The following is a 27676-nucleotide window of genomic DNA, read 5'->3' as shown; positions in this document are numbered from 1 at the left end:
TCCTCCTCCTCCTCCTCTTCTTCTTTTTTCTCCCCCTCCTCTTCTTCCTCTTCTTTCTCCTCTTCCTCTTCTTCTTCTTTTCCAGAAACACATAGTAGTTTTACTTTTATTACATCAATAATAATAACTGTTCACTCTCCAAAGAGAATTTATTCTAAGGGAAATCATTCTCTTAGAAAAAAATCAAAGTATGGAATAAATTACATCCATTTACTAGGTTATTATAATTTATCCATCATTTATGAAAATCAATTGCCACTGTTATTATATTTCTTTTTTTATTAACTTGAGTATTTTTTTATTTACATTTCGAATGTTATTCCCTTTCCCGGGTTCCAGGCAAACATCCCCCTAACCTCTCCCCCTCCCCCCGTATGTGACTGTTCCCCTTCCCATCCTCCCCCCATTACCGCCCTCCCCCAAACAATTATGTTCACTCGGGATTCAGTCTTGGCAGGACCAAGGGCTTCCCCTTCCACTGGTGCTCTTACTAGGCCATTCATTGCTACCTATGAGGTTGGAGCCCAGGGTCAGTCCATGTATAGTCTTTAGGTAGTGGCTTAGTCCCTGGAAGCTCTGGTTGGTTGGCATTGTTGTTCATATGGGGTCTCGAATCCCTTCACGCTCTTTCAGTCCTTTCTCTGATTCCTTCAACGGGGGTCCCGTTCTCAGTTCAGTGGTTTGCTGCTGGCATTCGCCTCTGTATTTGCTGTATTCTTGCTGTGTCTCTCAGGAGAGATCTACATCCGGTTCCTATTGGCCTGCACTTCTTTGCTTCATCCATCTTGTCTAATTGGGTGGCTGTATATGTATGGGCCACATGTGGGGCAGGCTCTGAATGGGTGTTCCTTCTGTGTCTGTTTTAAACTTTGCCTCCCTATTCCCTGCCAAGGGTATTCTTGTTCCCCTTCTAAAGAAGGAGTGAAGCATTCGCATTTTGATCATCCATCTTGAGTTTCATGTGTTCTGTGCATCTAGGGCAATTCAAGCATTTGGGCTAATAGCCACTTATCGATGAGTGCATACCATGTGTGTTCTTCTGTGATTGGGTTACCTCACTCAGGATGATATTTTCCAGATCCATCCATTTGCCTATGAATTTCATAAAGGCATTGTTTTTGATAGCTGAGTAATATTCCATTGTGTAGATGTACCACATTTTCTGTATCCATTCCTTTGTTGAAGGGCATCTGGGGGGGTTGGGGATTTAGCTCAGTGGTAGAGCGCTTGCCTAGCAAGTGCAAGGTCCTGGGTTCGGTCCCCAGCTCAGAAAAAAAAAAAAGAAGGGCATCTGGGTTCTTTCCAGCTTCTGGCTATTATAAATAAGGCTGCTATATAATATTTCTTATAATCTACAACAGCTCTACTCCTGAGGGCTTCAGAGTTCAACTTAAATTATGGAGTCAAAGACTTTTCTCAGGCTCTATCACATCATACTTACTATCCTCCCTTTGATTTTAAGTGGTTCCTACTGTGTACATTTAAAGCATCAATATGATCTTATTGGATACATGCAGAATAGTAAAATTATTCATTGTCATGAAACAGATAAAATATGCCTATTGGTTTATATAGTTTAAAGGGGATCTTTTTGAGAAGACTTGCCACCCTTCATATCCCCTCATTTTATATCTTTTGACTTACATCTCATTTCATTTCCCCAAACTCATGTTTTTGATATAGCATTCCCTGACACATGATAATTCTGTAAGAACAGAACCATTAAAATGAGTTTAGCCCATTTTCTCCTTTGAATTAACAATTCACAGTCAATTCTGTGCTCTTTCCCTTTCTACCAAAACCAAACCAACCAAACCACAGTCTCCTACAACCTAAGTCAGATTGATCCACGTTAGTCATGAAAACATTGATGCAAAAGAAACACAGCTCCCACTGTGTGGTAATTTGCATGAGATACACTTCCCAATCTCAAGCCTTTGAATACTTTGTCTCTGTAAAATTATTTTAAAAAATGCTATCTTTTATCCCACCCTAGGTCTGGCACCATAGTGCCCCAAGGTATCTTCATCTCAGTCAGCAAAGCCTCTCACCCACTTTGCTCTATTCCATTTCACACTGTTGATGGCTTCTCTCTGAGCCTGACAACAATCTCTCTACCCTTCTAGTATCCAAGGCAGGCTGCCACCATGACAGACACACACATCCCAATTCCACAGCAGCCCAGTGTCTCCAGCCGTCGCATACTCTCTTAAACTTAAATCACCACATGAAATAACACACAACACAATAACATCTGGTCCAATTGATAAGATATAATTTGCTCATTTAGACACACAAAATCCTATACCCATCCATTCTTTAAGAATATGCATAACAACCTGTAAATGTGCAGAGAGGAATCTTAACATCCGCCTCCATGTTCTCTCCGTGACTTCTCCTTTCTTGCTCCAGTCTCCTCCTCGCTCTAAAACTTTTCTCCCACCCATCCTTCCTTCTCGTCCAATGACAGGCCTCGTTCTGTCTTGTACCTGCCTACACCTGCGTGATGACATTATCCTACAGGTCTGTACCTGGGGACCTCTGTGAAGTCTTAGGAGGTATGTCATTGGGATTAGGCTTTGAGGTTTGTTTGTTTTTTCAAACAAACAAACAAAGAAAAAATATATGTCATTCCTGGTTCACTCTGATTCCTGTTTGTGGTTCAAGATGTGAGCTATCAATTGCTTCTTCATCTCCTTTGTTTGCAGTCCACCATCACGGACTCTAATTCTCTGGCACCAAAAACTAGAATAAACTCCCTTTCCTGTAATTTTCCTTGGTCATGGTGTTTTATCACAACAGCAGAAAAGCAACTTATACCCCATTCAAAGGGAATAAGAGATCATTTATTTTGAAGCCAAATTTGAGTGGCCATGGCTTACAAACAGGGTACTGGGTTACCCCAATTCCATGTTCCAGTGTGGAAGCTGTTTTGTGAAATTCTGTAATAGCAGAAAAGTGAAAGTCATGAATCAAGGCAATTTTAAAATACTTTGGTGGGTACATTAGAGAAGCATACTGCAGTCAGGCAGGTAAGCCTCAGATGATATGTGATAGCAGCTTCTGAGCCCTTCCATTAGTTAGGAATAGGATTTTAATGAGGTACAAAGGTTTTGCTATTGTGATGGTGATGGCTTTGTTTGTTTTGTTGTTGTTGTTGTTGCTATTGTTGTTGTTGTTGTTTTTAATCTGCTTATCAACACATTAGGACTGATACAAATTTGGGCAAGGAGTGGCTATTTAGGATATAAAAATGGCCCCAAAGGAGCAGGTGCAGAAACCTAGAGTCAGAGATTATCCTGAGAGAGAATTTAATTTAGAGTTTTCATTGGATCCCTCCTGTCAAAGCTAGGGGACCCCCTCAGAAGTGGAAGTAGGGGAGGAAAGACTGTAGGAGTCAGAGAGGATGAAGGACACCAGGAGAACATGGCTCATGGAGTCAACTAAGCAGGGATCACACGGGCTCAGAGAGACTAAGGTAGCATGTGGCTTGCATGGGTCTGCACCAGGTCCTCTGCTCATGTGTTACAGCTCTGAGCTTGTTGTCTTTGTGGGCCCCGCCTAATGGTGGGAGTGGGTGTGTTTTTGGCTCTTTTGCCTGCTCCTGGGACTCTTTTCCTCCTATTGGGTTGTCCTGTCCAGCCTCCATACGAGGGCTTTTGCCTTGTATTACTGTAGCTTGCTTTGTCTGGTTCAGCTGCCCTCTCTTGGAGGCCCTTCCTTTTCTGAAGAGGAAATGGAGCAGGAGTGGATCCGTGAGAGAAACGAGGTAGGGAGGAGCTGGGAAGAGTGGAAGGAGGATAAATTGTGGTTAGGATGTTTTGAGAATCTATTCTCAAAAGAAAAAGAAAAGAAAAAAGCAAGGAAGGAAGGAAGAAAGAAAGAGAAAGAAAGAAAGAAAGAAAGAAGGAAGGAAAGAAAGAAAGAAAGAAAGAAAGAAAGAAAGAAAGAAAGAAAGAAAGAAAGAAAGAAAGAGAGAAAGAAAGAAAGAAAGCCCCAAGGAAGCTTTAAGTTAGCTTTCTGGATTAGCAACATCCCTACTCTCTACAGTCATTGAAGTTTTAATCAGGCTCACAACCTTTGCACACTCAGTTTCTTTCCAGGAATTGTCTTTCACAAAAATGAATTTGAATCATTGAATCAGTGATCAGTCTTTTTAAATTTCTTTAAATTCACAGCAATGTGCGAGCAGCTCATGTATGCCTCACAGTTATGTGCATATTTTAAAAGAAAACCACTATTAAGCTAAAGGGCTAAAGTGAGTTAACTGAGTTCCAGGCAAATTGCAGAGAGATTTTAGAACAGAAGACTTTCTTCAGATGTAAGAATGCCAGACTTGTCAAATAAATGAGAGAGTTGTCCAGGTAAATTTGAATTTCTAATAAGCAATAATTAACTATCAGTATGCTTCAGAGTACTGCTGTTTATTCTGAGGTATAAAATATGTTGTTTATTATAAATACAAACTTAACTGTGTTTTTTTCTGGTAATCCATTTGGATTTCTTTTAAATTTCTTACATTTATTTATGTATTTATTTTTCTCTCTTTCTCGCTCTTGCTCTTGTTCTCTGTGTGTGTGTGTGTGTGCGTGCGTGCGTGCGTGCGTGCGTGCGTGCGTGTGTGTGTGTGTGTGTGTGTGTTGTGCAGAGGACAACTGGTTCTTTTCTTCCCTCACTGGGCTCCAAGACTGGAAATCAGACTTGAAGGCAAGTATCCTTTATACATCAAACCATCTTGTCAACCTTCTATGAAGACTCTATGAAGACTTCTTAAGTCATTGTGGGCATTCACTCTCATAGATTCACTGATATAAAACTCACCTTTGGTTTTGGTGATTCACATTTTCCAGTCTCCAGGCTGGAAGTTGAGTCCCAGATGAAGTGCTGGGTATTTCTTGCACCCAGAAATCTATGAAGAAAGGCACAGCAGTTAACACAAATGCGCTCTTCTACGGTAGACTGAGTCTGTAACCTTTCAAAACTAAAAATAACACCTCGCCTAGCTTAGTTGCTTCAGTGACTTAGTGTCTTGAAATTAGAGTAACTGGGGGCATACTTTTAAGACTTAGGTAGAAGGAAAAATAATTTGGGTGTAAGTTTTTGTTGAACGTTACAATGGTATTTAAATCATTTACAAAGTTTCAAGATAACATACAATTATACTTTGTCAGCTGCCACCTCCTCCTGAGCATAGCAAAAATGATTTTTTTTCATAGTTAAGAAATGTTAGAAGACATGTTGTGTAGGAGAAAAGGCATTGATTGAAAAACCAAATTTCCTGTATTTTTTTTTTTATTTTAACAGTACTATTTTACAGTTCTTCACCCATTTGGTCTTTGAGAAGAAGGACCAGAACTTCAAAACTAGCTAGAACTAAAGAATGTAAGGTATACATTAAACTTTATGTTGTTTTCTGACATGTTTGTGGTTTTAAGCTTAAGGTGTCAAAAGCTGTTCTACTGAAATAGGAATTAAAATGCCCATCTATTTTTAGAAAAAAAAAACACTTTACCTAAGATTAATGAATAGAGATTACATGCTGCTTATTTTTTTTAATTTTAAATGAATTTGTAATAATTCAGGATAGTGTTACTGCTCCTTGCCCTTTCACGGATGCACAGACAGGCACGCGCGCGCGTGCGCGCACACACACACACACAAACACGTATACTTATGAAGTCAAAAGAGGTTTTCCATATTTTGAGTTAATGCCAAAATCCATAACCTTCATTTTCACCCATTCTGGTACTAAATACATGACTCCATTAAAGTCAGAAACACCAAAATCCCCAAATAAATCAAAATCTTAGAGTCAGTGTCATAGAGAAGCTTGTGAAGAAAATTGCTTTAGTCTCAAGATCCCAGTATTATGATTATTTCCCACTCCCCCACCACCCAGTGGTCCTCACTATCCTGCAGTGTCTTGTCTGTGGCATTAATTAAATGAATACTTTCAGAATGAACAAAACTGATTGTGCACATTGTGTGTCATACATCAAGACAAGAATAGATTTGGCTCAGTGTCCCAGATGCCGTGACAGATGTCCTGGCATCTGGTGGTGTGTCCTCTGTACAAAGCTGACAGTCACCCGCTGGTGGGCACACAGAAAGCTGAGAATCCCAGAAGGGTCTCAATAAATCAGACCAGTATATCACAAGAGAAAGACCAGGTGACTGACTTTAAGATTGAAAGCTAACGAATATAGTTTTGAATAATAAATTTTATATCATACATGACAAATGCTATTTAGAGGAAATTAATATAGTGATTTTTTAAATGAAGAAATCGTTTCTTCTTTTGTGACGTATTTTCTATAAATCCTTTCAGCACGCTCGGTGCTTATATGATTTTTCTTTGAACATGAGTCTATGGTATTACATTCATTGTGTCATTGACTAACCTTGTGGAGGGCTCAGATTTTATAAATAGAATGTTTAGCAATCAACTTGAAACAGACCACACACTGCTGGTCTCAGGCTCTCTTAACTCAGAGCAGTTACTGTGTTTCTAGATCACTGGGAGGAGAGAAAGTGTGGAACGCCAGAGAGCCATTTTCCAGGTAGCTGATCTGGGTTTAATACTCTTCTCTCTCATCTCTTCAGCCTCTTTTTATCTGCCGTGGCTTTTTGCTATTTCTCTGTAGCTGTCCCTGTGTTCTGTGTGCTAAACTCCTTATTGCATCAACTATACCTTGGTCACTTTTGTTTTGAGATGAGCTGGTTTTGTAAGAAAATATTAGGACAAGAAGGGCATCTTCAAATTAGCTTTATGCTAAAGATACATCCATACGCCTACAAACAATTCTACACTTTGGGACATTTCGTGTGTCCCATATTTTAAACATCTTTCTTGCTTTGGCAACTCAAAGACTTCTCTTGGACTACTTTATATCCTGTGTTGTCCAGGAAGTATGCAAAAGAATGAATGGTGAAAGTCAAAGAAAACTTAAAATAACTCAGAGCTTAATTAAGACCATTAATGCCTCTGTATAGAGAAAAGACTGCCACAGACAGGAGTGTGCTTGGTGTCCCTTAAGTACACAGTGTTAACGTACCATGTGTTACAGATGTATTTGTATATAGATCGTAAATACTGCATTATTTAAGGAAATCGTGGTTCAGGTAGGCAGGCATTTGCAAAGTGGAGTTATAACAACTTATTCTCAACACCACATGTTAACACCTCGGTCTCTTTTTCCATCCGAAGGAATTATGCATAGTGTTTGCCTTTTCGTTTTGTTTTTATTTTTCCATTATTGTTTCATAGCAATGAAGAGACGAAAGCTGACTCCAGCAGAATTTCCTTAGTCTGCTAAGTACAGCTACGTAATTGCCACCTTCACCAGCACCACTGGAAAAGAAAATGACCTACATTGCTTGAGAGAGCAGAAAGTGTGTGACATTTATCTTCTGTATAACTTTGTAGGGTTTACAGTAATGTGGTTTTCAAATAAACTGAATTCAAACCTCACATTTCTACAGAGAGAGGAATGGGGACAAGAAAAATGAGGATTCAACTGAGCTGGCTTGTGTGAAAGCCTTCTTTTAGGGAAGTGTGCACTTAACTTCTACTCAGTGAACTAGGGCAGCCATGTTAGATTTTCTGTTCTTACCAGGCTAGCTCCTTCTTGATAAATTATGCTTAAATTCTTCAGCATAGACACACTGATGGATAATGACAATTCTAGCAAATATTCAAGGCTGGACCATTCACTCATCACAGTATGGTTTCTTTGTCCTTTTTAGTAGAAGAACTTTTTACTGAGACATCTTAACTAATAATTGGCTTATGACTGATAATACACATTCTTTGATGTATGCTTATGTATGTATCCCTGTGCGGGAGTGTGTGCATGTGCTCATGCATATGTGTACTCATTAATGTGGACATGTATGTGCACATGAATGGTATGTGTGTATACAGTGTGTGTGTGTGTACTTGTGTATGTCTGCAGTGTGTGTGTGTATACTTGTGTATGTCTGCAGTGTATGTGTGTGTGTACTTGTGTGTATGTCTGCAGTGTGTGTGTGTACTTGTGTGTGTGCCTGCAGTGTGTGTGTGTGTGTGTGTGTGTGTGTGTGTGTGTGTTCTTGTGCATAGGAAGACCAAAGATAAATAACACGTTTCTTTCTCTTGTTTGCTCTCCACCTAAGTTTTTATGACAAGATCTCTCACTAAACCTGAAATTCTTGATTCAGCTGGACTGACTGGACAGTGAGCCCCATGATGCCCCTGTCTCTGCCTCCCTGGCACTGCAGCAGATTTTTTTTTGTGGGTACTGAAAATCTGAACATAGATCTTCATGGTTACAAGGAAACTACTTTACTAAGGAACTATCTTATCTTCCCAGCCCACTCTTTGTATTCCTGATATAGGCTAATTAGCATTCTTTGCAAGAATTTTCCCGAGTTGCTGTATGACTGTCAGAAGACCCAGACTTCCCTGATTGCCTGATAATGATGTGTTCCTCATCTAGAACTAGAGGTGGAGCCTCATAAGGTGTGGAAGATCTAATCTCAGGCAGCCTTTGTGTCTGAGAGACAAATATTCCTAATTAATTCAATCCATTTAGCAGTCTAGTCTGTGGTTGGTGGCATACACTTTCACATTAGTAAGAACACTGTCAAATGCCACTGCTAAATCATTACTTTTAGACCCGTTGGAGCCTCTTAACTGCCTCTTGACCACCAGTGAATGTGTCTTCTTATTCTAAGATCCAGGATGAGGAAGAAGCACTCATTTAAGACATACCATTCTCGGAGCAAATGAGCTAGAGCATGAGGCTGTACGGATGCACAGTGCTTCAGTGAAAGCTTGACTGGAGTCTATGAGTCTCATTGCCTCAGCCAAAGGAAGTCTGTTACTCAATACTATACAAGGGCAAGAAGACCATTGCAGGGTTTCCACTGGTTGGGAAGGCCTGCAGGTTATGCACTCAGGTGAATAATTCTCCTCCAACCAAGTGGATATTTTGACATCAACCCCAGCTGAATACCCAGAAGTGACACCTCACCTCATTAAATCCACCTTGGCCTCTCTGTCTTTTAGAGTGTAGTCAAGATTGAAAATCTAGAGTCTTCTGTGTCTAGGAACTAGTTTAGGTTTACCCTGTGTAATCCTGTTTATGACCCTGCAATTTCCTTCCCAGCCTGACTACTCTCACTATTCATCCATACAATTCTTTCTCCTATACCAGAATATCTGACATCACATATGACTATGATACACTTAAGACTCTTTCAAGAGAGAAGAGGGAATATGATATTAAACTGAAACCTCAAGAAAATAAAGACTGCATGATAGAAATAATAGAGAAAATTACATATATACATCCACATATAAAAAAGAGCTTATACAAATGTATATTTCTCAAAAATGATAGTATATAAAGAATTTTCTAATGATTTTTAGGTTCTTGATCCAAGAACATATCAGTACTTTATTCTGTCAAATATCTTTTGAGGATAGGTATAGTGGCACATACCTTTAATCCCAGCACTCATGAGGCAGAGGAAAGCCTCTGTGAGTTCAAGGTCAGCCTAATCTGAACTAGGAATTCCAGGACAGTCTGGGCTGAGTAGAGAGATCATGACTCAAAAAACAAAACAAAACAAAAACAAAAACAAAAACAAAAAAAAAAAAACAAAGCAAGTTTTTTTTTCTGTTTCATTTTTTTTTGTATGTGTTTTGGTTTTTTATTCAAGAATGCAAAGAATGCATTAAGTACATGACATTCCTTACAGAATTAGTTGTTGAATGAGCAGGGAGATGTTTCAATGGGTAAAGACAGTTGCTGACTAGAGTTTAATCCCAGGAATTTACGTAAGAGTACAAAGAGAGAACCAACTCTTCAAAGTTGTTCTCGGACTTCTACTTGCATGTCTGGCACAAGTGCCCATACACACACTTCATGCACACACACAGAAACAACAATAATACATTTTTAGTGACTTTTGTGAGATCAGAACAGTAAGAATAATATTTCACTTGACTTTCATTTTTGCAGGAGAATATTTTTCGGAGTAGACCAAAGCATTTCTTCAAGAAGGGTGTTATTCAGATAACTGATGCCCTCAGAATAGTGGATAGAGCTTGCAGGAGCTGACCACCATGTTAGCAAGAGTCCAGCCAATTTTCACTATGAGCATCATGCCATTTTAGCAGAAATTACAGATAAATGGTTGCTTCACACATAATATTAGGCAGCATAATACAGCTAAGGTATACTGATATGGAATAAGTATATTAGCTGATAACTGGGATTACCAGGTTTGGGAAAATATTTAAAAGTGATAGAAATGAAGTATGAATTGTTGGTGAAGGTAAAACCAGAAGGTTCTTATTTACATAAAATGATTCCTTCTTATTTTTCTTTCATCCCTGTTTCTTTCCACATGTGGATTATATTTTTATTGCAGATTTTAAAAAATTCCTCACTTCTTTTTGAAAAGATTCTTTTTAAAGATTTACTTATTTTATTGCCAAAAATGTGGTTACTGGGAACTGAACTCGGGTCCTCTGGAAGAACAGCCAGATGGAAACTCTGATCCATCAGTCCAGGCCCCAGGTCCTCGCTTCTATTTCAGCTTCTTTTGGAGATTTTTTTTGTTTGTTGTTACCTTCTTTAGAATGTCTCGTCTACTTTTAATCTTTAACAGTATTTTCCAAGAGAATAATTCTTTCATCCTTTTTTGCTGACTTATTTCTTTTTATTATTTGTAGGTATGTCTGTTAATATAATGCATCATTTTTCTTTCTTTGAAACTATGGGAGTTTGTATTTTGAATAAGTTTTTATCTTATATTAGTCTTTAAAATATGATTCTGTCTTTGAAGCTTTTCTCACCATTTGTTGGCTATCTCTTCTGAAAGGTACACAGACCCCTCTATCTAACCAACTCATCCAAACAGTTATACTCTTAATGTAAAAGGAGCGCTGTAAACCTCAAGTCATGTGTTCCTCAAATGAGGCATTTCTAATGTGGCATGTGTTCATTCCAAAAATGAAGACCATTTTTCAGTTTTCAGTTTAAAGGTTTTTAAAGGTTTTAAGTTAAAAAGTCAAAGTTTTCTATCTAATCTAATAATTAGTTCTGGATGGAGAAAGTAAAGGTTCAAGTGAAAATTTATAGATTATATTTCATAAGCAACCTTATGGAACAGGAACAGGTCATCATATTTAAAGTTAGTTATTTATTTGTTTACTTAGCTGGTGTGTGTGTGTGTGTGTGTGTGTGTGTGTGCACGCGCGTGTGTCTGTGTGTGTACAGAGAGAGGGAGAGGGAGAGGAAGAGGTGGCATGGTGGCATGGTGGAGCTTAGCAGACAACTTAGGGAATCAGCCATTTGCTTCCACCATGTTGGGCAGACATCAAGCTCAAGATCATTAGGCATGGTAGCAAGAACCTGTACCAAAGCCAGTCCTATAAAATTTGATATAGCAAGGTTAGGGGAGGGGGTTGATATTCATGGAAAGTCAGAGGAAGGGAAAAGGGGATAAGGGGAAGGGAGAGGACCAGGAGGAAAGAGAAGAAGCTTAATTTTCTGTTTGTTTATTTATTTTTTTAGAATTATTTATTATATATGAGTACACTGTAGCTGTCTTCAGACACACCAGAAGAGGGCATCGGATCTCATTACAGATGGTTGTGAGCCACCATGTGGTTGCTGGGAATTGAACTCAGGACCTCTGGAAGAGCAGTCAGTGCTCTTAACCACTGAGCCATCTTTCCAGCCCGAAGCTTAATTTTCTATTAGAGACTTAGACATTAAAGCTGCAACTGGTTGTATCAGAGCTTGCTGATGTTAATGAGCTAGCAAACTATCCAAATAAAATCTGGACCAGGCAGACCTTGAATTCTGGGATGTTTTAGCACAGCTCTATGTGTGAAATTTGAGCCTTATTAAATATACCTTTTAAAAGACGCATCTTGGATTTGGCCTTGAGGTCTGACTCTATGATACAGAGTTGAATTGTGCCCAGGTCCTCATAACACAGGTAGCACTGCAGGTCTGTATACTCTGCGATGTATTAGAATTGCATCAGTGACGAAAAAGCATGTTGTTACTTGAGTTAAGAACACTCCACGATCTCCAGTGCACATGCTTTCTTTACTTTATCTACATCTCAGCCATATCAATGGCATTTGTCCCACCTTGGATTGACATCATCTAAGAGACTCTACTAGGGCTAATGTAGTTCTCAGGTCATAGGTCCATTCACTTACACCTCAGGGTTTACAGAGGCATAAGTAGGGTAGCAATGACTATCTGATTATGTGTCTCTGATTGACTGCAGCAAAGTCTAACTGCTTTGTCCTCACTTGTTGGGTCTCAATGGCTACATTTTAGATCTTCTCAGAGACAAATTTGTTGTTGTTGTTGTTGTTGTTGTTTACGTGATACCTTTGAATTGATTGATCTATCATCCTGTGCCTCTGTGGGCATAGTCTTCATCATACAGGTACATCTCAGGGTGAATAGTTTATCAATGACGTGGTGACAATTATCATCATGTACTTAGAGCAATATGGAACCAATGTTTGAACTCATAGACTAGTTCCTCTATTAGTAAAGCACAAGACTAAATATACAAGAATGCTCAGCTAAAGCTCAACATGGAGAGTAAATTTGTTTAAACACTTTATATTTTTTCTATGTCAGTTTTGGAGGGGACAAAAATTTGAGTCCTCTGGCCCACATTTCTAGATGAGCATTTATTGATACTAATAACTTTTAATGCTATCCATGCTTTTGGTTCTTCCGTCCTTAGGAATCTCACATGAAGAGTAAAGAGTAATTAAAATGTGCAGGATGACAAGATGGAGCAAACAGTGCTTGTACCACCAGGACCTGACAGCTTCAACTTCTTCACCAGAGAATCTCTTGCAGCTATTGAAAGGCGCATTGCAGAAGAAAAAGCTAAGAATCCCAAGCCAGACAAAAAAGATGATGATGAAAATGGCCCAAAGCCGAACAGTGACTTGGAAGCTGGGAAGAACCTTCCATTTATCTATGGAGACATTCCTCCAGAGATGGTGTCGGAGCCTCTGGAGGACCTGGACCCCTACTATATCAATAAGAAAGTAAGTGATTTTTATCAGGTATATTTTGCCACTAACTATATACATTGGACTGTTACAGAAGCCTCACATACTAAATTAGCACAGTGTTAACCAGATTTGTGGGTGGTTTTGAATATTCATGAGCGGTAAATAAATTAAATTATACCATATGGAGCTGCCCCAAATGCCCCATAACAGAAACCTAAATATAAGTATAAGTTGTTGTAGGTGGCTAATTTAACAAATTAAAAATTCTCACTGAAGATTACAAGTACTAGGCAATTTTAAGTACTTTTTTTGTACCTTGAAATGCTGAAGTCACCCTGAGTTACAAAAGACCTCAAAATATATTCTTATGGAAGAAATTTTTACAACACAAGAGTTTTTTTTATTTTGTTGCCATATTATAAATGATAAATAATTCCTGAAGAAATTGTTTCCACATGGAATACAGCTATGCAATATACAAGGGTATTCTGTGTTGTTGTTGTTGTTGTTTTTGTTGTTTTGTTGCTTGTTTTTAGGTGGAAATGATTTCTTTCAGCTCATAGTTCATACAGATAAGTTTATTGGGGGGCATATTGCCATCAAACCATATCAGTGCCCATTCTAATCTATATGGGTTTTATCTTAACAGTATTATGTCTACAAAGACTGTTTCCAGAAAACATACAGTTTCATACAGGCTTGAACTTTTAGAAGACACTATCCAGCCAGCTACACTTGCTTGCTCTTAAAACCGAGGAAATATATAACCAAGCAAGTAAAGTTTTTCATTGACCATGAATCCTAAAATACGCCAAACTTTTAGGGCCACTTGACTGTTGGCCTAGTTCTTGTCAGAACAAAAGCTGCCATCTGTGGTAGTTTGGGGTGTGAAAGATGTCTTATTTAGAGTTTCTATTACTGTGATAAAACATCAACACCCAAGACAACTTGAGGGTAGGGAGGATTTATTTCAGCTTACAGTTCGACATCGAAGTCCATTATGAAGAAAGCTGGGGCAGAAAAATCAAGGTAGGAACCTGGAATTGGGAACTGAAGCAGAAGTCATAGAAAAACATTATCACTGGCTTACTCAGTTTCTTTCTTTTTAATAGCACCTAGGACCACCGTTCATAGGGTGGCACTACCACAACAGGCTATGCCATCCCACACCAATCATCAGTCAAGAAAATGTACCTCAGGCATGCCTCCAGGCCAATCTAAAAAGGGCATTTTTTTTCCTAAAATGATTATAGCTTATGTCAAGGTGACATAAAAGTAGTTCGGTTTAAGAGATTGTTCGTCTCATAATAGCTTTTTGTCAGAAGTGAATATGAGGAAATTATGAAATAAAGATCCAGATGTGTTCTATGTAGAAACTGGTTCATACCGTAGATTGAGTTCATTTATTTATAATTCTTGGGGAAATGCAGTGTTTGAGAGGCTTCTGTGGTAAAGATTAAAAGGCCTTTTCCTCATCAAGTGTTTGTGTCCCAAAACATGGAGCATCTGATTCTCAGCCAAAATCTACTATCTGATAGTTATTTTTTATTGACATAAGAACACAAATAAAGAAAAATTATTTATTAATGATAAAAATTACTAAGAGGAGGCCCTATCAAAATAAAGGTTGAAATCCAGCATCCCAGCCCCTTTACTGTGTCCTTATTTATAAATCTATAAAGGAATGGTTTCAGAAAGGCCAAATGGTAGCACATTAGAAAGCACAGTAATTCACTATGTGGTAACCAGAATGTCGTAGTGTTATATTGCTATGAAAAGGCACCAAGACCATAGAAAGAAAGCATTTATTCAGGGCTTGCTTACATTCAAAGGTTTAGTCCATTATCATTAGGGCAGGGAGCATGGTAGCACACAAGCAAACATGGTGCTGAAGAAGTAGCAGAGAGTTCTATATCTGGATCCCCAGACAGCAGGAAGAAAGAATCACTGGGCCTGGCCTAGCCTGAGCCTTGGAAACCTCAAAGCTCTCTCCCGTGGCACACTTCCTCCAACAAAGTCATACCTACTCCAAACCACACCTTCTAATCCTTCTCAAGTAGTGGCACTCCCCTGATGACTAAGCATTCAGTTATTTCAGTCTACGAGGGCCATTCTTATTGAAACAAACGCACAAACTATCAAATCCTTTTTTTTCTTTTACATTAAAGAACTTTTAGATTACAGGGCCTGGTTGGACACACCTTCAATCCCAGCAATTGGGAGGCAGAGGAAGGAAAATCACTGTGAGTTTAAGGCCAACCTGGTTTACAAAGCAGTTTCAGGCCATCCAAAGCTACACAGTGAGACTCTGTCTTAAAAAAAATTAAATAAATAAAATCAATAAACCAATCAACAAATCAATAAAGTAAAAATAAAAAGAATATGTTTTCAAAAACAAAGAGCTTTCAGATAAATGAAAGATACTATTTTAAGGGTAGGTTCTGACCCAAATCATCCCTGACTGGGATATGTTAAATTTTAAATTTTTTTAAAAAATGGCATAAAGGAAAATGGAAAACAAAATCCACAATCCGGTGACAAATACTTAAAGTTTAAAAAAAAAAAATCTCCGGGTGCAGGCCCAGTTCTGAAGGAAAAATTTGGCATCCAGAACAACTCTCCTGGTCCCCACCTCTAAACCTGCCTTTGACATCAGCTGTCCTTATCTTCAAATGCACATTGTGTGAAGACAGAAAAACATTCTAACATTTTGGAACAAATCACATTGTGCAAGCAGAACAACCTGATAAGAGAAATATCGTTACCAGGAAGGACTGTTTCCAAGGAAAGGCATGTTTGTCCTCCTACCAAGCAGATCTCCAGATGAGCCACTGGACAGCAGCACAGGTAGAAGCATTTGCAAAGCTAAGTTCCTTAAAACAGACATGCTATGCGCTCCACTGTCCAGTGTTTGGGACAGCAGTTCCCTGTGTTTCCCCAGTCTGACCTTGAGCTCACACTCCTCCTTCCTACAGATGCTGGGATTATAGGAATGCGTCAGTATGTCCAGCATAGAGTTCGCTAGAACAGCTGACCAAGTCACATCCAGAACATTGCCTTGCTTCACAGTCCTGTGTTTTAAAACTTCCTTTAAGTTGTCTGTGCATTACTGTTCTTAAATTTTCTCTCATAAATAGACTGTTTCATTATGATATAATATGCATAAACATAAGTTTTCTCTGATTTACATTGAGGTTGCCTAGTAAAATCTCAGTCTTTTAAAAACATTTTTCTAGAATTTGATCACTCATTTTGTTTTAATGACTACTCTCTGTCAACATTATGAGTAGTCCTCATACATACACACACACACACACACACACACACACACACACACACACACACACACACACGAGAATGAGAGACAGGGAGGGAAGGACAGTGGAAGGGAAGGGAAGAATGAATGATTTGGAACAGCCAAGGGGTCTACTGGTCAAAAATCACTAAGAGTGAAATTCTCCATGACTGAAGAAACTGTGAATATGAATTTGTTTTGAAAAGTGAGTTAGTCCAGGGACTAAGCCACTACCTAAAGACTATACATGGACTGACCCTGGACTCTGACCTCATAGGTAGCAATGAATATCCTAGTAAGAGCACCAGTGGAAGGGGAAGCCCTGGGTCCTGCTAAGACTGAACCCCCAGTGAACTAGACTGGTGGGGGGAGGGCGGCAATGGGGGGAGGGTTGGGAGGGGAACACCCATAAGGAAGGGGAGGGGGGAGGGGGATGTTTGCCCGGATACCGGGAAAGGGAATAATACTCGAAATGTAGATAAGAAATACTCAAGTTAATAAAAAAATGTTTAATCTTCAAAAAAAAAAGAAAGAAAAGTGAGTTAGAATATGCAAACATCAATGGCTCCCCGTAGATTGAACTTGATATAGTTAATAAGTTTTTATCTATAAATCATCATGTTCCTTTCTTAATAAAATGTAGAATGATTTTAAAAAGCCATCTCTCTAAGACCCTTTAGCCTGCTGTGACATTACACCCAACATTTGGAATTACAATGAAGAGAAATGTATTGGCTTAAACTTATGGATACCAGAGAGTCCAAGATTGAGGACCTAATCTGTCACATGGTGGAAGGCTGTAAGGCAAGGGAGAGCAAGAGGGGTCTGATCTTACACTGGAAAGACACCAATTCATTCTTGAAAGCAAAGCCTTCATTGACCAACAACCTGTTAAATATACCAGTTTATTTTTATTTTTATTTTTATTATTTTTTTTTTTTTTGGAGCTGGGGACCGAACCCAGGGCCTTGCGCTTGCTAGGCAAGCACTCTACCGCTGAGCTAAATCCCCAACCCCAATATACCAGTTTATAATACTGCATGATTAAACTTATGAGTCTTGGGGAGGGCAAGCCTTGAACAATGACACTGCCCATGGAAATGGTGACAGAATGTATCTTTATGGTATACCTCAGGTGCAATTGCACCATATGTGCAGAAAGTTGTGCGAAGGCACTGTAGCACGCCAAGGCTCTCTGTGGTCTTTTTATAAAGACAACCAATGTCATTGGGCTAATTGAAATGTCACTGACAATGGTGTATGTTTATCGTGACATATGCCCACATATTTTTATCCTCTTTGCCCCAGTTTCTGATCTGCAAATTATATAACAATCAAATGTTCTACAAAAATTACTAAAGTCATTTAAACTGTGATCGGAGACACTATGTTAGCAATTGAAGAACTAGTAACAACCATGAAGTGGGAAGGAGATGACAATGCTCTTAGAATGCACAGAGTTTCCATCTCATGGTTAGTGTCCTCAGGGGACATTTAAAATGTGATTCCACACTGAGTGCTTTCTATTGTCCCTTCACTTTGTGAAACAAGGATATTTCAGTTTGTGAGTACAGTTTTTTCTTTCGGGATTTTTTTTTCTGTTTCATAACTTGAGTTACTACTGTACCATTTGCCTATACATTCCACTTCACCCACTCTTTGTTCAGAAAACGTCTCGCCTCTTATATTCTTAAAATTACAGATGACTCATTAGTGCCATGGGAAGAAGTATCCTTTTGACAGCGTGGCATTTGACTAGAAATAGAAAGATATTCTAGATCTGCTTTGAAAATAGAAGCTTGTTATATTTTGGAATATAGAAATGTATTCATTTAAAAACTGTGCTGTGTCCTTGAATGTCTCCTAACATTAAAAAAAAAAACCTATTGTCTCCACCAAACAGTCCTAAAATGATGGATACCATCTCTCTACTGGGGTTCACATAAGAGGGTTCCAATTTATATCTGAGCAGTCATCACAAGAGTGTTTAGGATTGAGGTACCAAGTTCATATTTTGTTTTCTGTTAAGGTGAGGAAAGTTTTCTTTTTCTAGAAAAAACCAGCTCTTAACCTCTGCCTCAGAAAATGTCCCAGAACAAATAAACCTTTGACCTTTAGTTGATTCCAGTTTTATTAGTTAAGAGACCCTTTGGATAAAAGTAACGAAAACTCAGCAAAAACTACTTTGAAGGAGAGACAAAAAGAAGAAAAAAAAGCAAAGTTTTGGGCCAAATCTAGTTTGAATAACAAAAGACACAGACTCTAAAATGACACCATCAGGACAGCCCATGGACAATGTGGACTCTGCTTTGCCTTATGCTGGCTTCCTGTGTAGGTGAGCTTACCCACACATGGCAAAAATAACCCTCGATCACAGTAAGTTAACATCTACAGCATAGTAACCTTGAGAAAAGGTGCATGTGTTTTCCAAACTCTGACAAAAGCTGTAGAGTTCCTTCTAATCAACTTGCATGGTCTATTGTGGCGAGCAAGGTTTCAGAATCAGGTAAGCATCACACGCAGAATCACGTCCTAAAGGGTCAGACACATGTATTCGGGCCTCATGGACAGACAGCAGAGCAGAGATTTTCTCCACAGTGAAGAGACAGAAATTCCTAGACAAGTTATTCCAGATAGGTAAAAACGAGCATCTGCTACCTCCCTTGTATATTATGCTCTTGCGTTTCAAATTCATGTTGGTACCTTATGGGTCCTTTCAAGATAGCTGTGGTCTCAATTTAAGAATAATAAAACTGAGACGAATTACTTTGTCCAAGATTCCAAAATTAATAAGTAAGTTGGTGGCATGTTCCCAAACCCCTGCTTTTTAAAAACAAGTCTTTCATACTCAGTATCAGTGTCTAATATAATTCAACTACGCTTCCTACCGGATCCTAGGTGGGTAATGTATACATTTGTGTGGAAATTCAGCTTAAAACTTAAATGGTGAGGATCTTTAAGGAAATTGCATCTAATTTTAGATGTGAAGACAAGTTACTATGAAAAAGAAAACAGAAGATGCTAACAGTGCATCTGGGCTATCATATGAGGAGGAGCTTAGCTACCCTAGGGGCAGGGTCAACAGATCTGCTATCACATGATGGCCTTGAAGTTAGCTAAGGGCATCATTTAGGAGATCTTAAAGAATATATTCTTTACTTTCAAGGCAAATAACCCTGCAGGGTTCTTTCCATATGCCCTGCTTTCTCTTCCAGCCTGAGGAAACACAAAAGTAACATGACAGAATCTTCCCTCAGTATACAGTCCTCTCTTTTATATGAGAGTAGAGCCAAAATTAAAACAAAAATAATTGTAAAGTATTGATATCTATAATTTTTGCTATGTGTACACATTATTGTTTAACTTTTGAATTATTTTTCAAGGTTTATAAATGTGGCATGGATGGCTCTCAAGTACCCATTCCCCCTTTCCAGTCTCTGGTCCATGTAATTTCAGCTTGCAATCCATGGCCTAAAGACCTTATCCATAACTAGGTGGAGGCTGTGTTAGATGAATTGAGGTTAGTCTGCTGCAGATAAGCAAATGCTATGAGAGAAGCTGTGAGAAGATTCCCCTGACTCCCCCATGAGCCAAACAAGGAGGAAAATCTTTGCTTGAAGCCAAGGGATATAAAAGGGGAGAGGAGGAGGGAGGGAGACCATGTAAAATTTCTCAGAGAGGAGAAAAGACTTATGTGGATTGGACCAGAATGAGGAATGCTTGCGGAAATGGAGACTGATAGGAATCTCTTACCATCTGAAACAACATCAAACTTTGAAGCATCCCTCTTATTGGTACATGACTCTCATTCTGGCTCCTGCCCCTCACTGCAAAACCTTCAGGAATGTACCCTGCTCCCTGACAGGGTTAGGACAGTTTCCCAGTTTCCCAGAGTGGTATGGAGTAGAGATATACACCCAAGCCCAACTTAGCACCATGTTACTATTTCCAGACTGGCACTTTCTTCTACAGAGTGATACAGTTCCAACTACCATTAATTCATAATTATATTTCATTAGGAGTTAGACAAGGCCTGGGAATAGTTCACTGGAAGAGTGCTTACTTAGCACTTGTTGGGCCTGGCTTGGATCCCAGCACCTGGGGAAGAAAGTTACACTGAGTTCGAGACTTGAAAATATATATTTATTTACTCTCTTATGTAAAAATGCATCCAAATTTCAAAAGAATTGACTACCAGGTACACTTTTAGAAGACAGATGATGTGTAAATTAAAAATTGCCTATGATTTAAACTCCCAGGCAAAGAATATATTTAGTAAGTTTATAACAGGTGCTACTTATTTGCCTTTTGAGAAAGGTTCTTATTCCAGCACTCAGTCTTGCCTCAAATTCAAACAATCCTCCTGCCTCAGCTGTGGGCTGCTATCTTTACAGGAATGAGGTTCCACACCTAGATGTACTACTTTTAAAATATTTCCTGTCATCCAGCTCACCTTCATATGCTATCTCTTACTTTTGCCTGCAGCTTACATTTTAGAGAAGATAAGAGGAGAACATTTGGTGTAATCTCTGCTATGTCACAGCTTTCTGGTAATGTCTAGATGAAATGCAAAATTAGAACCTAAGTTTTAACCATATGCTTTAAAAAAAATATGGACTCTTGATTGAAATAAAGGTTCCACCATTGCTATATACTCAGAAAACAAAAGTGCAAATACACCACTCATCGAATTCAAGTTTCATCCTTGACAGTAATCAGAGCCAAAAGTCACTTTCTATAAGTGCAAGTATGAGAGAAATTACCAGATTATGCCAGGGAAAAGGGCTCAGTCCACATATCCTGTGCAATCATTGAGAACTGGGTAGTTACTACTGATTTATCGTTAACCAGCAAAACAGTTGCTTCACCCACCATCATAAAGTCACCGTGGTGATTTTTTTAAATATGGAATACTACATACACAACTGTGGTGCCACGGATTGAAATCACAGCTTATGCTTTAACAAGCACACGCATTTCCATTTCTCAAGTGAACTGGCTTCGTCATAGAAAAGAGGAGTTCAGAAACTCAGGGATAGAAAGGACAGAGTCAGCTTTTAAATAATGTACCCAGTTCCAGAGTTTGACCTTTTAACTTGAGACAAATGCACTGTATCATTCCCCAAGTTGGGTTTTTTTTGGGGGGGGTCATTAAACTGTTGATTACCAGGGGTGCTTACCAATCCTTGATCAAACCACCTTTGTGTTTTCTTTAACACCCGAATGGTATTGGTCCAGCAAGGGTTGCTGAAGATATGACTTCATACCTCAGTGTCTATCATTTTATCCCCAAATGTCCAGATTTCTGTTCCGTTGGGTTACAGGAAACACCACTAAGGTGCACTTCACCTCTTCTCTGGTTTCTCATGCAGTACTTAGACACTCTGAAATCCTTGTTTAAAGTTCAGGTTTGTGTTTTACATTATGATTGTATCGGTTGGTGCTAGGCGACCTGCACCTCCAACCGTCATCTTCTAGATTCCTGTGTGCTACTGTTGGTAGCTGAGCATTCCTTTGCAAGGGCCCGGATTTAGATGTGTGTGTGTTTTCTATCCAGAATGCAGCACCAAGCCAGTCACCTTTTGCACCTAAATTAAATCCATGCTGCTTTTCAAATGTCTGCTACACGCACATGCACACGACTTAACTTTCTGTCATTTAAGTATTGCAAAGACATTATTTAACTTTAGTGAGTTTGTGTGTGTGTGTGTGTGTGTGTGTGTGTGTGTGTGTGTGTGTGTGTACAGAAAAGTCCTAAGGCAGGTAGGAATACCTCATTCCCATAAATACATCTATAAACCAGTTTTTATGCATAGAGGTTAGATCTGAATTTACCCATCATGCCTTGTCTAAAAACTTGTTCCCAGGAAGAAAATTATTCTGGTATTAAAATGTTCTCATCTAATGCTTATAATTTTATTCCATTGCAGTGATGCGATTAAAGCATTTGTCTTTCGTACCCATAGTAAATGAACCAAGGGATGGGTTTAAGGAATAGACGCAGGTGTGGCTAGCTTCTATTAAAAGACACACTCTTGGTACTAGACACTGGGGTCATTTGCATATGTAAATAGAGAAGGCCAGTGTCTGGCTGGTTGGTAGTTTTGGAATTAATCCTTTGTTTTAAGTGAACATTGATCCCTTTGAGTTCTTTTCTTCATGCAGTTCCTTCAATACAATGACTCTGAGTGTCATTGCGGTTGCAAACTGACTGACGTCTCAACTATGAGAAAATTAGAAGGAATACAGATACTCATCATGTGAAGAAAGAAATAGCAGACTATCTGTAAAAAGTAAAACTTAAGTTCTACCACAAATTTAATGACTTCATAATGATTACACTCCTACAGGTAATGGGGTGCTATCCAAGTCTGAATGCTGTCTCTACTGCCAAGCTATGGAAACTAAACCCATAAACACTTCAGAGTGATGTATGCGAAGCTTGCATTTGCACATGTTTCAATCTAAAAGGAATGCATCCATAATAGGGTAAAAAAAAAACAATGAAAATGGTTCTGCAAAGCTGGTATTATTGTTACAGTCCTTGGCAGTGGTGGGAAGAAGTCTAATGAAAAATTAAAACACTAAAAGCATGTTGTCGCAGACAAACCTCACCAGTCTCCTGTTGCAAGCCACCTACATAGAGCCACACATTGCACATGAAATTCTTTAGGATTCACGTTACAAATCATTTGCATTAAGTAAATAAATATATCAAATATATCGTAAAGGCTGCAAATCTTTGAAAAATTAAGAATTACTTCAAGATGTTAATTCATCCAGTGGACTTCCAAATTTTCAATTACTCATCAGGACTGGGGTGGCCAAGCTTTTACCAAAGCCACTAGGCTGAGTTCCAGTGCCTAGAGCCCCCTCCTGAATCTCTTGCTAAGTTTCTGAGTCTCACCTTTGAGTTTTTTTGAAAGGGCAGAGTTTCTGTGTTTCCTTGCTCATCTGTTGGACTCTCTAACATTTCCTGTTTTGTCCTTGCTGCCCCTTCCCTCTTTTCCATTTTCTGTCAAGTGTTTCTGTAGTGGTCACTTACTTTTCTACTGCCATGACAAAACTCCATGACTAAGGCAAATTGCAAAGGAAAGCATTTAATGTAGGAGGATTCCTATGAGTCTGTGACCATCATAGGGGAAAGCGTGGCAGAAGGCAGGCAGGCAGGCGTGGTGCTGCAGCAGTAACTGAGAGCTTGCACTAGATCCATGGAGACACACACACACACACACACACACACACACACACACACATACACACGAGACAGAGAGAGAGAGAGAAAAAAACAGACAGAGAGACAGATACAGAGAGTCAGAGACAAAGAGAATGCAAATTGGGAATGGTACAGACTTTTGGAACCTCAAAACCTCCAACCAGGTCCTTCCCAAACAGTTTTGATATCTGAGACCCAAATATTGGACTGTATAGACCTAGTGGAGCTGGTCTCATTCAAACCATCGCACTTTTCTTTGCTCACCATTTAAACAGAAGGTGGCCAAGGAACGCACATCATGGCAATTCTGAGTATAGTCAGTCTCCTTGGGATGAGCCTGGGAATTTCCCTGCCTGCTGGACCACCGCTGACCCTCCCAAGACTTCTCATCGTCCAGACTGTGAAAGAGGTCACAGTAGACGTGAAGCTCCTTTTTCATCTCTATCACCACATTCATTTCAAAACCGGTCTATAGCATGATACGAAGTAAGATTCTTAGTTGAAGAGTATATACTCTTTCTAGTTACATTTTTACTATTGCTCCTACTCTACTCCCCAATATGTCTATCACATTGTACTCGCTGTGTTGCTGGATAAGGAGGTACAGGCAAAAGTTTTGAAAGATAACTGGTCCCAAGCGTTGCTCTTTCTGTGTCCTTGAATGCTCGTATTCCTTAAGGCAAGGGCATTTCCCTTACCCAAGTCCATTCATGTTTTATGATGCTTTCACAAGGTCGTTTAGGGACAAAAATACTGAATGAATCAGAGAGAATAACAGGGACAGCATACTGTCCACAACCGATTGCCCCTGGAGTAAGTGCATTCCTCCAACACAGACTTATTGAGACATGAGGTCAAAGGTCAGGCTTAGAGCAGCAGGACTTTTCTCATCCTGTTGATGGGGTCCCTGTTAATCTATGACCCAATGAGGTAAATTGCCAAAGAATTAAAATGAAGTGGGACAGCCCATCCTACAGTCCTGTGTTTTATTTTATCATTATTTTCAACAGACACAAAATTACCTGTCCAACTGTATTACAACTCTCTAAACACAGGTTTTACTCTCCATAGTTGGATGTTTATGTTTCACAGCCTAGAAGACACTAAGAGATCTGCACTGCTTCAGGGATATTTTCATAGCATTTAGGGCATTTCTGCCCGAATCCCAGCTAAGAAAGGGCTATTTTCAAACAGCAGCACTGTGTTTCAAGGATTGCCTATTTGAAAATCTCAAAGTCAAACTGAAAAATAAAATGAAAATCTGTTAGTGACCTGAAGTTTAAATGTGGAAAAGAAATGCTAACACAAATGCTTAGTAAAAAACAAACACATTGTAGAGTGTGTTGACCATAGTGGTGTCCATGGAGATATATGTCACATGGGAATTTTAAGGAATAGATGCATAAACATTTTAAAAAGCTGTGCTGGGGACATTATTCAGTGGTGTATAGCACTCTGGGTTATAGATTCAAAACACACACACACACAACACACACACACATACACACACACATGCACACACGCACACACACCCTGAGCTGGGAACATGACCCTGTGGTAAAGAACTTGCTTAGCATAAAGGAGGCCTTAGTTACATTCTTCATACTTAGAAATTAAGATAGATTAATAAAAAAATAAACTCAAATCTTAGCATTCTTTCTGTTGAGTGTGCTATTCACAGAGGTGCTAGCTTCTTCCACCTAGGTATAGTCTGAATATCAGTAAACGCCTTAGAAGAACTGTGTCAGACTAAGTCATATTGCGCCATTGCATGGTAAGTCTTCTCCCTCCGCACGATGGTCTTTGCTGTGTAGTAAGTCTAACTTTGGTGATAGAATCTTTTCGAATTTATGGGTCCTGAGTTCTCCAGGGACTTTGAGCTTTTTCTCCATGCAGTTAGGAGTCAGGTGGGATTCGAATTCAAGTGTCAGCTAACTCAGAAATCCCAATACAGAATTTAGCACTCCTGGTCAACAAGATACCCTCCAGGGAGCCTGGCCTCCCAAAATCAATGCCTGGATGATATCCATCCAATCCAAGTGGACTCAGTGGCAGCTGCCTTGGTTTTCTATTACCAGCGAAGTGATAATGTTTATTTTATAAGTACAGATAGTGAAGGAATATCTATTTTTAAAACATTCAGTTCTGTTGAATGATTTTGCATTCTACAGGATTAATTTCCCAGATACTTCATCTAGGCAAACAAATCATTATGAAAAAAATAAAAAGAGGAATTCTTGTGAATTTTAGAATGAGAATGAAATGTGTCCCCATTTCAAACTTTGGCTTAAGTAAGACACTTAAAATATTAAGGAAATAAGAACACTCTCCTGGCTGATGTACAAACTCAGGTAAGTGGTTGGCAGAAGGTAAGAGCCGTCGTAGGTGTCATCTCTAGGACAAAAATGATCCAGACAGAGCTGATGTTCACGTACACATCAAAGCTGATTGTCCTGGTTGTCCGAATTGGAATTATTCGCTGTAACCCTAATTGGAAAATAGAAAATCGAGTTTATACTTATGTGTCTATTCCTATCTTACAGACTTTTATAGTATTGAATAAAGGGAAGGCCATCTTCCGGTTCAGTGCCACTTCTGCCCTGTACATTTTAACTCCCTTCAATCCTCTTAGGAAAATAGCTATTAAGATTTTGGTACACTCATATCCTTTTGCAAGTGCTTGCTATTAACTGTTTGTATAAATTGTGTTTTATAGTTATATGGGTTATTAAGTAAAAAAAATGAGCATACACCCTATAGCTTTCATCTAGCGTCTTTTGTTAGTCATACAAATCTCTTTTTGTATTTGTGGTGCTGAGAATTGAACCCAGGGCCTTAGATATGCTAGGGAAACACTCTACCATTAAGGCATGCCTCCAGCTCTGAACCCTTGTCTACACTCCAGGATCCCAGCCAGGGAACCGTGCCAGCCACGGTAGATGAGTCTTCCCATCTGAATTAACAAGGCAGTCACAGCAATTTTCCCCATAGACATGTAATGAGGCCTGTCTCCTAGAAGATTCTAGAATCTGTCAGATTGACAACTGTTTCCTAGTTATTCTAGTTATCATATATGTATTGCATCTCCTAAGTTTTGCACAAGTTTGTCACCATCTTTGTATAGAATTTTCAGTCAATTAATCACACACAAAAAAACTACTTTCAAAGTAAAATACAGGTTAGACACAGATATGATATATGCCATTTTAAAGGACGTGGGGATGATCTTGTGAGCATGTAAAAATCTCAAGAGACTTCAGGCTTAGGTAATTATTCAACTCTTTTAATTGATCAACTTTATGAAGATCAGTAATACTGGCTGAATATCAGATTTAAGCCACTGAATATGACTGCTGTTTAACTGTCTGTTTAGTACAGATTCAGGATAGAAGCTAAAATTCTTCTGAAAGGTTGAAGAGAGTTTGCCTCTGTGGTTGCTTCTAGGTTTAAAGGTTTCATATCCGCTGAGGATATTGATCAGTGAAAAACTTCATTTATGACTGAGTCTCTTTTGGTGACCTTGGTCATAATTAATATAAAAATAGTATTGTAAGTACCATAAGGTCATTCTAGCAAAGTTTTTTTTTTTAAATCTTAAATTCTAAAATCTAAAATGTTGAGTAAGCACAAGGCCCTGGGTTTGATTTATTCCCTAGCACCACAAAAATAATAACTAAATAAGAAATTTTCATTAAAAAAAAAAGCCAGCACTACACCAACAAAAGGAGATAAAAACAAAACAAGAAAGTAAAATAACTGACAAAAACAATAAAAAAACAACAAAAGTAAATTTAAGTCCTTCTTTTTGAGTCCAGTTGATCTCAAGTAAATCCTTAATCCTGTTAATATCATTGAAAACAAAAGATTTAACATATTAAAAAGTCCCTGTGTTCACCCAAAGGCTTTTCCATCTTCATTTGTATTTCTAGTGCCATCATGTGGTCACTTGATGAAAACTTTCTTTACACAACTAAAGGCAGTGTTTTGTAGGGTCAATCAAGTGTAGTAGACAGAGTTCCTGATCCTAAGTCAGAAAACATGTCTTTTAAGATCCTGCCGACCATCTGTTTTCTCCAGAGCTTGGAGGTTATCTCTTGGATTTCTAAAATACTTT

The 27676-nt window shown here is 38.8% G+C and overlaps 1 protein-coding gene and 1 long non-coding RNA gene across 5 annotated transcripts in view; one reads left to right on the top strand and one right to left on the bottom strand.

Annotated features, from left to right (window-relative positions):
- Window positions 1–27676, top strand: part of Scn1a (sodium voltage-gated channel alpha subunit 1) — a 119528-nt gene that overhangs the window by 34546 nt on the left and 57306 nt on the right. For both annotated transcript variants that reach the window (XM_087654614.1, NM_030875.2), the window contains 2 exon segments: window positions 12772–13084; window positions 26106–26224. In XM_087654614.1, the coding sequence (XP_087510740.1) occupies window positions 12821–13084; window positions 26106–26224 (383 nt within the window). In that variant the 5' untranslated portion in view covers window positions 12772–12820.
- Window positions 1–27676, bottom strand: part of LOC147995488 (uncharacterized) — a 78436-nt gene that overhangs the window by 41827 nt on the left and 8933 nt on the right. For all 3 annotated transcript variants that reach the window (XR_015683539.1, XR_015683540.1, XR_015683541.1), the window contains exon 3: window positions 4822–4909. This is a non-coding gene — a long non-coding RNA (uncharacterized LOC147995488). The remainder of the gene's footprint in view (window positions 1–4821; window positions 4910–27676) is intronic.

The sequence above is a fragment of the Rattus norvegicus genome, chromosome 3, assembly GCF_021556685.1.
Source record: "Rattus norvegicus strain SHRSP/BbbUtx chromosome 3, alternate assembly SHRSP_T2T, whole genome shotgun sequence".
Classification (NCBI taxonomy): Eukaryota; Metazoa; Chordata; class Mammalia; order Rodentia; family Muridae; genus Rattus; species Rattus norvegicus.
The sequence above is the reverse complement of the archived record's forward strand: the minus strand, read 5'-3'. Positions and strand labels throughout refer to the sequence as shown.